At 28.0% G+C, this 13,085-nt stretch overlaps 1 protein-coding gene across 1 annotated transcript in view; it reads right to left on the bottom strand.

The window, feature by feature from the left end:
- Positions 1 to 11,332, bottom strand: part of LOC111640155 (coatomer subunit gamma-2-like) — a 38,141-nt gene extending 26,809 nt beyond the window's left edge. Inside the window, exons 1-4 of the mRNA XM_023386151.1 lie at positions 11,279 to 11,332; positions 2,201 to 2,281; positions 1,346 to 1,497; positions 1,200 to 1,224 (exon numbers count right to left, since the gene is read on the bottom strand). Of these exons, the coding sequence (XP_023241919.1) occupies positions 1,200 to 1,224; positions 1,346 to 1,452 (132 nt within the window). The 5' untranslated portion in view covers positions 1,453 to 1,497; positions 2,201 to 2,281; positions 11,279 to 11,332. The remainder of the gene's footprint in view (positions 1 to 1,199; positions 1,225 to 1,345; positions 1,498 to 2,200; positions 2,282 to 11,278) is intronic.
- Between the last annotated feature and the right edge of the window lie 1,753 nt (positions 11,333 to 13,085).

Raw genomic sequence — 13,085 nt, forward strand, 5'->3', positions numbered from 1 at the left:
ATGCGTTGCCAACGAAGAGAGATTTTTTTTTTAATATATATACATAGAAGAAATCTGTTTGGCATTTAATTATTTCATTATTTCAGACACTTTTGCAAAAATCTGTTGTTTCAATAATTCTAAAATCCATTAAATATGTGTGTGTATTCATAATAGAATGTGTGCTTATAGCTTTAGCTGTTAATAGAGCTTTTTTTTTGTCATATCACATGATTTTTGCAAACTCAAGACAAAATTTGCAGTAATTATTGAAGCACTTAAGCTTTTTTCATATGTTATTTTCAGGTCTTGCTTTGAATGTAATTTGGGTTTGTTGAAAGAGCATTCAAAGTAGCCATGAAAACAATTAGAATGCTGTAATAAAAAGAATGCACCCTTTATTACATTTCATGTTGTACGAGGGTTTTACCCAATTACCCGAACCGTGTTAGAGTGAACCTGTGCTATAAAAGCACCGTGTTATACAGGGATGTTCTCAAACCGTGTTAGAGTGAATCCATGCTATAGAAGTGCCGTGTTATACAGGGGTTACCTGTATACTAAACTCATTATGAAATGCATTACAAACTTTGGAAGCCTCTGTAGATGATACTAGTAACATTTCAAAATGTTTGAATACATCATTATGCAGATTATCCCAAGTGCTATTGACCTATGACATATCTCATTTTCAATTTTGAGATGGACTGAAAGCATTTTGGGATATAACTCTTCAATTTCAATATAGGAAATAGAATAATATTTAATAAACTTATTAATTCTTTATAAAAATTCTAATTCTAAGAAACAAACAAAAATAAATATTTTTAATACTAGTTAAATATTTTAAATATATCATTTATATTCTTGGAGTGACTAATATATTCTATCTACAGAAACTTGATAAATATTGTGTGTTTGGTAAATAAATAAGATGTTAAATAATATTTAGTTCAAATTAATAAATGGTTTTGGTCAGCTTATTTCTTAGCATTAATAAATTTAACTATTTATAATAATTTTTCTAGAAATGCAGCCATTTTCATACATATTTAAACAAAGTTCTAAACAAAATTGTCTCAAACACAACATATATAATAAATTTAAGCTATCAATATAAATTTAATAAATATATTTTATATCATCAATTTATTACATTTGACAATCATATTTATCAAGCACTTGCAAAATTTATATATCAATAATTAAAAATTTCATACCTTTCCTGTCATATCTTTGGTTAGACTAAAGAAAGGGAAAAAAAATCCAATTAGTTTATATTTTTTCAACTAAATTATTTTGTAATCTATAAGAGAACTTTTCTTTGCTTCTTGCAATTTTATTCTTTTACTGTTATTCAACTTACCTACTTGTTACAATTATAACATCTTCTGCTATTTTTGATAACTCTTTGATTCCTAAATAAACCAATCGTCGCAAAACGGTATCTTTCGACTGAAACAGTTTTGTCATTGCAAAGAATGCTTCTGTTGCTTCAGTAGTGCCTAATTGCTCCCCCTATATTTTAACATAAAAATTTATTATATATAATAAATTAATTACTACTTAGTAATTTACTTAAAACTTAATATATATATATATATTTTAAGTTGTGTGTGTGTATATTTACTATTATTTCAATAATATATTATTGAAATTATAAAAATAAATCATATTTATTATATCAAAACTATTAAAAAAATTTTCTTGTTAAATGTGAAAAAATCATTTTTAAGAATTAGAAATTGTGAAGAGATTTGTTCGATTCCAATAAAATTTCAGATTTTTTCCAATTTTGATTAATTGTCCCATCACCAAATTCCAACTTTAAAAATACATATTGAATTTGTATAGGATTTCACTCGAATATGTAATGAAATATGCAGTCAAATCAAAGAGCTTTAATACAATTCTCATTCAAATCTAGATTTTGTAATCCAATATACTATATTAATTTGCCGAATACGAAAAGTAAAGTAACTCTTAATTCAAGATTTTAAATGTTGGTAAGAATACGGTTGAAAAAATATTTTAAAATACAAATAATAAAAATTTCAAAAATATAATTATTAATTTAATAAAGAAATTATTATTTAAATTGCAGTAAATGTGTGATTAAGACAAATATTTCATAACTGAAAATTATAATAATATTTATATGATAATTTACACACTAGTGACTTGATTACAGTTAAAAATAAATTTTTAAATTTTATCATACCTGATTAAGGAGATACAGAATCTTTGTTAAAATTTGAGCACATTTTCTTGGATTCAAAGGTGTTTCATTAAATGTTCGAGCCTTAAAATAGAAATTATTTTTAATAAACTATTTACACTACTACAAATAAAAACAACATTGATAACAATTTCTTTAAAATTTAATAAAATGATTGCTAATTAAACATTTTAAATCAAAAAGTTTTAATTGATTATTATAGTGTTGGTGAAATATATCCTACATATAGTTAGTATTAGTATCTAGTGTTATGCTAAACCTAGTGTTTCCAAATTTCCACATTTTGGAACCTTTGGGAATTGAGAATGGGAAATTGTATTTCCCAAGAATTCCCGAAATAATCTTTTATGTTTAATTTTCATTGATGATCTGTAATAATGGCAAAGCTTCTTTCACATGTTATTTTCAGGTCTTGCTTTGAATGTAATTTGGGTACATTTTCATTGTTTTCATTAAATAAATGCCAACTGAGAGTTTTTTCGAAACAGGTTAAATTACTAAGTATTAACTCATAATATTAATCATACATATTAATTAATTATACATAATTATACATTTACTCATCTGTAAACAAATGGATGAAATTATATAAAATAATGTCATAATTTTCAAAGGGTTCAAATTAGCCAAAGTTGTTTTTTTTAGTCCCTTGAGTTACAAAATAACAAGGGTTTACTATACAACACAATCATCAGCCACAAACAAATTGATTGAATGTGGCTGGTAGTATCAGACATTACTTTGTGGAAACGATTCATTGTAGAGAACAAACAGTTCATGTTTACACAGAAATATTTATTTTCACAACCCAGGATTTGACTATAATGTCATATTAAAGACAGCTGCCATAGATTTCTTTAGTTAGTTTACCTGAAAATGACTTTGTAATCAAATCCTGGGCTGTGAAAATACAAACTGTTTTGCGTTCTCCATGATCAAATTACTTGATTTATATTATATTTAAACTAACAGATAAGCCCAGCGTTGCTTGGGCAAAAAGTAACGATAGCAAAGATTAAGATTATTACATTAAAGCCAATCTTACCCGTTTTCACAGAATGCAAGAATTAGGTCCCCTGTTTCCAGACTAACCAGACTAATTAGAAAATTTTTAGATGGGTCTAAAATTATGTTTGATTTAATACAAAAAACCGCATCTGCGCCTGTAAATCTTGCACGTTGCTTTCTCTTAACACTTCCATTGTTGAAGCCTTAATTCTGTCCCTTTCCCTGCAGGGTGGGTTCAAAAAATCCCTTGTTAGTGTGTGTTCTCATGACGTACCCTAACTGTGTACTAAATTTCAAGTTTCAACTCCTAACCGTGCTGAAATGCTCATGATGAAATGCTCATATACACGTGCCATCTATCGTAGGATAAATGTACTATGCCAGAAATCTTTGCGGGAGTATATTACACAACTTCCCAAAGTTTCATGGCAATCGGATAAATGATGTAGTAATGCATGAAAGACAGACATACATTCATTTTTATATATATAGATTAGCTGGTCATGTGTTATTTGATTCTGGTGTCGCACATGCATTTCTGATGGCGTATAATATTGTAACACAAAGTTTACATAGCAATAAATAAGAAAAACCTCTAAAAGACATATTGTTAGTAGTATATTTATTTCCCATTCTGGGTATTACTGGGTTCTAGGAGCCAATTTTCCTGCTTTTTTGACCAACTTATCTCAACATTCAGGAATGGGAAAATGAAAAAAAAAAAAAAAAAAATTCCTGAGAACAGCTAAACCCTAGCTAAACCCAAGCCATAAATACAGAAAAAAGTTACTTTGTTTGTGTATATTTGTATATATACAGTGCCTGTGTTTAAGAATTTCCTAACTATATGACATGCATTTAGTATGGCAGGTTTATGCAGTGTAATATAGTTGGTGCTGTTGTGAATCTCTAATGTTTCTAGACTTTTGTATAGTGTATATGGTATTACAAAAATGTGCATCATAGTCCTCTCTTGCACAGGAATCATACCTAATGCCTGTGAAATAGAGGACTATGAATACACACACAAATTCTTTATCCATTCTCCACAGGTATTTTATTTTGTGCGAGTGTTCTGAGTATTTACTAATTTTTTTTAATATTTTGTATGTTGTGGGTGTTTTATATAGCTAGATCTATAATGTATGTGATGGATTATTTTGTGTGATAATAGATCAGTCATATATATTTTATGAGTTGTTTTCTATAACTGTATGAGATATGTATTTGTAATATGCTACCTAACATGCAAGTAGTTTGTATGCAAGCTTTTGATTATAAATTGATTATAACTTTTGATTATATTAATTTGCTATTTGGTTACATCAATGTAATTAGTTATATTGTGTAAAAAGCTTGCACCTTGATGTAATGTGTTTTATAGTTTTGTACATCTATTTATTTTATTTATTTATTACAGCAAAAATAAGAAAATGCTAGCTGACTGTGGATTTCGATCCCAACAATGTGAGTAATTATTGCCTGTAAATGTTATCTTTTAAAATGTGTAGTTCTGTAGTTTCTTGTATTTACAACCTAGTCTTGTATAGCAATCATAAACCCTTCCATATTTCCAAAAAGGCACTCATGAATCAGCTGGCAATTTGAAACAGTTCTGTCAACATGATGCTGGCTGAAATCATTAGGGTACCTACCTACTTCAGGAATGCCTTCAGAGCCAAGGACTTTGATATCTGGGCATTTTGTGTATTGTGTTAGATCCAGATCAATGTTGTGTAAGTTTAATGGTGTTTTGTTTTCTGTAGATAAACACTTGCAATAAAGTTTTACTATATCTGTGAGGCTGAGCCCTTCCTCTTTACAAGGAAGACTTAGTCTTTCTACAGAAGACTTAAGAGTGATTTTTGTTATGTTTTGTTAATGTTGTTTGTGTTTTCCTTTGGAAATGTTCTAGTTTTGTGAGTCTCCAATGTATAACTAAGTGGATATGTTGAAACTGAGAGAAGAAATGTGTTGATTGCTTTAAATATATGTTTTGCATTCAACTGTGTTGTTAGTATTCAGTTTAATCTGCTGCTATATTCTTTTGTTAGTCTTACAAGAGGTCATCCAAGCTTTGACATCCTGGATCTTGCTGAAATTGTAATACATTTCAATATATCTCTTCCTCTAATGCATGATAACTTGTGCCAATGAGCAATAATTTACAAGAAATCATTGTTTTAAAATCATTCACATATTTTTAAACCAACAACTGTAGGAAACACATCGATTTGCTGTTCACATTTGTTGGTTTAAAAATTTGAAATGATTTTAATAATTAAAAAAAAAAATAGTATTTTTAGGCCAAAGCATATTTTATAATAATTCACTGGATTACACATTTCAGAAAAAATTATACATAAAAGTTGGAAAACAGCAGGATGAACTTGCAACATCAAGCTTTTTAAATTGGTTGTTTACTCGGTCATCCATATCTCCTTGTTATGATTTGTTTACAGAATTCAATATGTAACACACTGAAAAGTTTAAACAATGATTTCTTGTAAATTACTGCTCATTGGCATTAAATTATGTTACCATGCATTAGTGAAAGGGGTATACTAAAATGTATTAAAATTTCAGCAAAATCTAGGATATTAAAGCTCTGCTGTCTCCTCATTTGTTGATTTGTCCTTGCTCTATGAGTTTGACTTGTTGGAATCCTAAATATTTGTGGTCCTCACCCTCATGCATGGATTCAATGGCATCATCATTTCCAAATGCAAGTCATCCTTCTTCAATGTGAAGTGTTTTGCATTTTTCTAGGTCAAACTTCATTTGAATGTCAGTGGAGTAAGTACATGTAACAGTATATGCAGCCAATCTGATAATTTAAATATCAAACAAACAGCCAGATTCTTTATTGGGCTATTTAAGACTAATTAATTATTAACTCTCAGAGTACCATAGGGTCAGATTAATCCCATTTGTGTTTTATTTAATAAATAACTCTGGTCAGAAACTTTTAAGGGTTTAAACTTCAGGTAGCTGTTAATGTAAGTGAAAAATACTTTTTATCATTTCTGTTGTCAAAAGTTTGTATGTCATGATCAGGAGCTAAATGCACCAATCACTACTGCTGGGGTTAAATTAACCCCATACTGAAATTACATTGAAACTGCCTCCATCACCATTTATGACAAATTTATTTTTTGTCATATATTTCATATTGCATCATCCTTCATATTTCATGATATTGAGTCATCCTTATTTCATCACATTGTAACAGAAACAAGAGGGGTGCAGTTTCTGCTACAAGAAAAAAAAATGTGAAAACAAGCCTGAAATGTGTGAAATATAACAATCTTATTTACAAAGAGAATTCTGTAGTGATTTGTAATGGCTGTGCAAATTAAGAAAGAAAAAAATAAGTTTAACATATTCTTGAAAATAGACTGCTTTTGAGTTTTTGTTTATAACAAGTTTTACTGATTATAAAATCCCCATATGATGTCACTGCATCATATTTTATGGCTAAATACAAAAGAAAATTATATAAAGTCAATTTGACCACAATGGTACTGGATGCAATTTTTTTCTTGGTAATCTGAGGATTAAGAAATTTGACTACATGTAGACTATTGAGTCACAATCTTGTGTTACACTTAATTAACTTTAAGTAGCTCAATAAAGAATCCAGCTATTCATTTGTTGTTTAATATGTATAACTTCTAATAGGAAATTTAATTGTGCTTATGTGAATGTTTAGTGTTTATGTCATCCATGTATATGAAATATGTACTGTGCTGTATTCTTATGTTTGATGTTGTTTAATCTAATGGAGAATATATTTAAGAACAGACAGAACCAGAATGCACTTAAGAAATCGCCCTAAAAAAATGCCTTTCCTTATGTGTATTTAGTTTGTTTTAATGTATTTGTCATAAAGTTTGAGGTGTTTTTTTATCATCATCATCATTCACAGAAAAGGCATTATATTTAATAATTCAACGATCACTTAAATATTCAGTTATAATATGGTTATAAACAAATAATTATTACAAACAAATCTGGTACTAAAGGTAAGTGTTAGGCACCATCTCTTATCTAAATTAATAATTATAATTTTAATAATTTAATAAATAATTTAGAACCTTCTGGAAGAAAATAACTGTGATGTGTATTATACATAAACATTATATTTTTAATTTGAAGTGTATATCTAATTAATGTCTAATTAGTTTAACCATTAGTATAATATTAATCAGAAACAAAAAAAAAATACACCTGCTTTTATAAGCTTGTAATAAATTTGTTTTTCTGATATTGTTAATACATATAGAAATAGTTTTACACTGAATATCAATGTAAATAATAGCAAAAATACTTTTCAAGAGTAAACTTATCAAAAAACAAAAATTTTTATTTTTAAAGCAGTTCATTGTATTAAAATTTTATAGATCTATTTATTTTTACTAAATTGAAACTTTACTTTCTATTAGTACTGAAAACATAACTGTAAATAATAATAATACAGTAATACCTCATAATTCAAATAACTAATTTCAAATGCTTGTTCAAACTGTGAAGAGTTTGAACCACAAACAGTTTTAACAAGTGTTCAAAGTAGCATTAGTAGTTAATTTTTGAAAAAATATGCTCCAAACATTAATGTAATCTGTTGTGCTCTCACTGTCACATTACACTTGTATATTTTCAGTGCTTTTTCACTTTATTTTTGATGTTTGGTTATATTATATTATATTAGCAATAATGTGTTAAATTTCACAACTGTTATAATTAAATCACATATCTACATTAAGTGTCATTACTTAATGTAGAGGTGTGATTTAATTATAAACAGCTGTCATTAGCTGTTAAAAATATTGCAGAAACATTCTGTTCAACCCAATAAAACCTTTACTTATTAGCTATAGCATCCCAGAAGTGTATAGAAGCAACAAAGCCTAAGAGGAAGTTTGTAATATCAATAATTAAAATGAAAAATGAACTTATCACAAAGCATGAAACCAGCACATGTGTGGAGCACATCTTAAATATGGCCATCATCTGATGGCCATATTTAAGATGTTGAAGTTAATGGAGTGCATATTTAGTAAATGCAATTTTCAATTTATTATATGCAATGCAATTCAATTTTCAGTATTTATGTATTTTATTTATTATTAGAGTATTTAATATTATTTTTACCTCAAATTATGTGTATTTGCTGTTTAAAGTTTATTGAAATGAATATTGTTTAGAGTCTAATAATGGATTAATTCACTTTCCATCATTTCTAATGGGAAAAACTGATTTGAACTTTGAACAACTCAGAGTTCAAATGGCCTCCTAGAATGAATTAAATTTGAAGTACAAGGCATCACTGTAAATGTTTAGCTTTAATTTTAAATTATACTTTCTTTAATATATACAGTAAAATTGTGAAAGGTGAAATTGCACGACAAACAGATTTTCTGTCAGAGTAAAGTATGAAAACTACACCAATTTCAAAACATGTAAACAATTTAAGTTCATTACTCTTGAGTTTTCTCATCTTACAAGGTGACCTTAAGGTCTCAGAAATTCAGTTCGGGATGAGACTTTGCAGGTTAGTAGTATACCTCAAGGGTGTCCACCCAGAAGAATTGTAAAGTGCACTAGCCAGAAGATTCTGAGAAAAAATGCTACATTATTCTTATTATTTTCATAAATTACATTTATTGCTTATACTCGAGAACTTGATTCTTGGAAACTCATTTAATTCTTGATAGTATTTAATTCTGTCCTTAGTTAATTCCAATAAAGACTAATATTAACAAAGACATTGGTCCATATCTCCCTTTGTCATATGACATTCATTTCTCTGACAAGATTTGAAATTGCTATACCTGGAGGGAAATTTTACTTATTTATCTACAAGTGAAATCTTAATTTAAAACTCTAACCAGGTTAAGCTACTTTCTTCATAACCAAAAACATCCTCTCTTCACAATGGACAGGTTTCAGACTTTTAATAAAATTTAACATAAATATTCTGGAGAATTTTTTCCAATTAGACAGATTCACATTTTATTTAGATTCTGTTATAGACAGGTTTTACTGTATTTGATATTAAAAATTAAAACTTTTTAAACTGAAATTTTAGAAAAATTTTGATTTTAATAACCATTATAAGAATTTAATTATGAAATTTGATAATGTAATATTTCATTAGTGATCATTTATTAATACAGATAACCCCCGTATAACACGGCACTTCCATAGCACGGATTCACTCTAACACAGTTCGAGAATTGGGACCATCCCCGTATAACACGATACTGTTATAGCACGAATTCACTCTGACAGTTTGAGAATTGGGTAAAACCCTCATACAACATGAAATGTAATAAATATTTACATACTTATATACTAATAGTTCATGAAAATTATTATTTTCGTGTACTATTAGTACTTAAGTATGTAAATTTTCTTTTCGCGCCTTCTGTCGATATACATGGTCCTTCTCAAAACTTGTTTTAATGTTGCCAGGTCTTCACGCTTCTGATTTTGGTGTTGCCAGATGTTTTTCCCTTATTCCATACTTGCTTTATTCTTCATAAGTGCTTAGCACCATGTAAGGAAATTTATAAAGATCTTTTAACTAGAAACAAGCAATCTAAAATTACATACTTTTTGCAAAAGGTAGAGCATGGATCTGAAGATAATGCAGAAAAATGCTCAGAGGATAAGGATAACTTGCCAAAAAGAAAACAGTCTCGGTTAATAGTGCTTTTAGTGATGATGAAGAAATAAAAAATTTAAATTAGATTAAAATTTTCTTAAGTGATACGTATTAATATAAATTAAACAAGGTTTTATTGTTTAATTTATNATAATTTCAAATGAATTTTTAATGGATGTAAATTAAAACTTTAATTACTATTGTCATTAAAAGTTATTACAAATTTTAAGATATTATAAGCTGTGGAGAGGTTAAAAATATTCATTTTAAATTTGAAGAATTTTTCAATTCCTTGTTATCTTCAAGAGATAAACTTAAGAGGAATGTCGAAAGTTATGTGAAAGTGTCACTTTTGCTGCTGACTCATCCAATGATCAGCTCCCAGGTGTGAAAGTTGACAGTTATGGGACAAAAATGCATTTGATATTATTCAACTTTTTAAAAATAAATTATCATCTTTAATTCACATTTTAATTAGCTGTAACAGTCATTTCATAAGTAAAATAAAATTATTTATGATTTAATTGATAATATTTTTAGGTCATTAACTTTGTTTAAAAGTTGTTACAATTTTTAAAACAATTAAAAAAAAAAAAAAAAGTTTGCCAAAGGTAGGATTGAACCTAGATCGCCCACGTGGCAAGCAAGTTCGCTACAGACAGCCATTTTGTGTGCTGCCATAGTGTAAAATTGATCAGTATACGAGCTGCACTTAAAACTTTAGAGTCTTTTTTCTCACAATCTTCTGTCTAGTGCGCTTTACAATTCTTCTGGGTGAACACCCTTGAGGTATACTACTAACCTGCAAAGTCTCATCCCGAACTGAATTTCCGAGACAGTAAGGTCCCCTTGTTAATCATATTCAATAGTGACGTATTCAATATTTTTCATAATCTATTTTTTAATGTGTGTCAATGAATCAAAAAAGCAAAACAATCTTCCTGCTATTTAATAACCAAACTGGACACAGGTCACAAATACACGTATGTAAACTACAGCATAAATGCAGACATAAACAGAAAACAAAAATATTTTCTAAAGTTTCTGCCAAAACATAACTGAATAGAGCAAGTTTCTTTTCTTTTTTTTTTTTCTTTTTACTTGCTGAAAAACTTTCTATCAATAACATACATAGCTTTCCATTCACTTCTCACAGGTTCCATCTTAAAATATTTTGTGAAAAAAAATCTAATGGTAATATCAAAGTTACTGATATACAGTTAAAACTTAAAAAATGCAGAACCTCTTGGAAGTTTTACTGTGTACCAATACTACTTCACAAAAACAAACTGTTTCAGTGACAAATAAATCAAGAAAAAAAATAATAAAAGTCAAATTTAAAATACAGAAGACCAAATAGTGATTTTTATTAATTTACTTACTTCTTGCAGTACAGAGGTCTTCTCTAAGTTACCAAGTGGGTTTCCAGCTGATCCTATTGAAAAAAAATTGTAAATTTTATTAAAAAAACCATTATTATAAATCTTTAAAATCATTAATATTCACAAATTCTAAAATTCCAGTAATAAAGAAAGTATAAAAATCAAGCTAAACAATGTAATGTATTCAACGTATTTTTGATTTATTTGTTTTTGGACACATTTAGATTTAAACATGCCAGAAATTTTAAGAAGAAATATTTGAAATTGATATTAAACAGCTGTAACTTGCTAACAAAGTTTTAAGAGCTAAATATTCTTCAAACTGTTGTCTGCTTTGATCAAAATTAAATTCCTAGAAATTTCTGTATACAGTTTTATGATGTTTATTATATTGTAACATTATTTCTTAAATAAATACGATTATAATTTTGTCAAAATTTTAAGACCATAAGCTTTTTAATATAATTTCAAATAAAATTATTAAATTTAATTTTTTGTAAATTCATTCTTAAATCTGTTTATGCAATAAAAAATATTTATCAAATATAAAATAGTTATTACTTTCCTGGTTTTGTTACATTTAACAGAGCAAAAGTATGGTAATTGGTAAAATAATCCCCAAGATTTTTACATTTTTGGACTGTGGACTTTGAAATGTCAAGAAATGAAAAAAATTTGGGTTTTTTTTTCCCCTCTCTATATATGTTGATGAGTGAGTGAGTGTGTGTGAGTGTGTGTGTGTGTGAGTGTGTGTGTGTGGGGGGGCAGAGCATGATTTTGTTTACCCTCATAATATCTTTGAATCAACTTTAATTTTTGATTGGAATTTAAAATAAGCATATATTGGGTTGTTGAAAATTTGTAACATTTTTCATAGCTGACAGCTGAAACACTGAATGAAGTAAAAGTTACTAGAATTATATTAATGAATATTATGAAAAATGTTGCCCATTACAAAACAAATTAAATGTCTATTACAAAAAATAATCTTATTATTTAAATCATCTTAACAAATTTTTGTAATGACATTTAATTTGTCTTGTTGCAAACAAGTTAGAGTTTTAACATTTTTCTTCTATTGAAAAGGCAAAAATGCCATACAAACATCAAAAGAAATAAGTGATATTTATGGTGAGGGTGCTTTAGTGGAATCAATTGCTTGAAAGTGGTTCACTACATTCAAAGCAGGTAATTTCAACCTTGAAAATTCCTTATGCTCAGGAAGACAGATCAAGACAAACTGGAGTTTATTGAAGACCAGATCAAAACATTACTGGATGATAACCCTCATTACACAACTTGAGAGCTAGCAGATAAAGCAAAGTCATTGAACAGTACTGTATTTCAACATCTGGAGAAGTTCGGTATGTGAATCATTACATTTGGATGCATCATGACTTAATGGAAAAGAACTTACTGGATCACTTCTCCATTTGCAATTCTCTTCAAAAACAAAATGAAAATTACCCTTTTCTGAAACATCTAATAACATGTGATGAAAACAATCATTTATAGCATCAACTGAAAGATATCAAGGGGCAAGAAAAACAAACCATCATTAAAAACTCCAAAGGTAGTCATGCTCATCATCTGGTAGAACTGGAAAGGAATTCTGTACTATGAGCTACTTTCACAGATTCAAACAATCACTTCTGATAAATATTGTTCCCAACTAGATCAAGTAAAGATGGCAATTCATGATTCACCTTGATATCAATTTTTCAGAATTACCAGGGATTTTTCTCTTCCATTCTTTGATTATAAATTAAAAATAAAGACGAATTTTGAAACATTTTTAAATAAATAA

The sequence above is a fragment of the Centruroides sculpturatus genome, unplaced genomic scaffold, assembly GCF_000671375.1.
Source record: "Centruroides sculpturatus isolate CEXI.00-Female unplaced genomic scaffold, Cexi_2.0 scaffold1400, whole genome shotgun sequence".
Lineage (NCBI taxonomy): Eukaryota > Metazoa > Arthropoda > Arachnida > Scorpiones > Buthidae > Centruroides > Centruroides sculpturatus.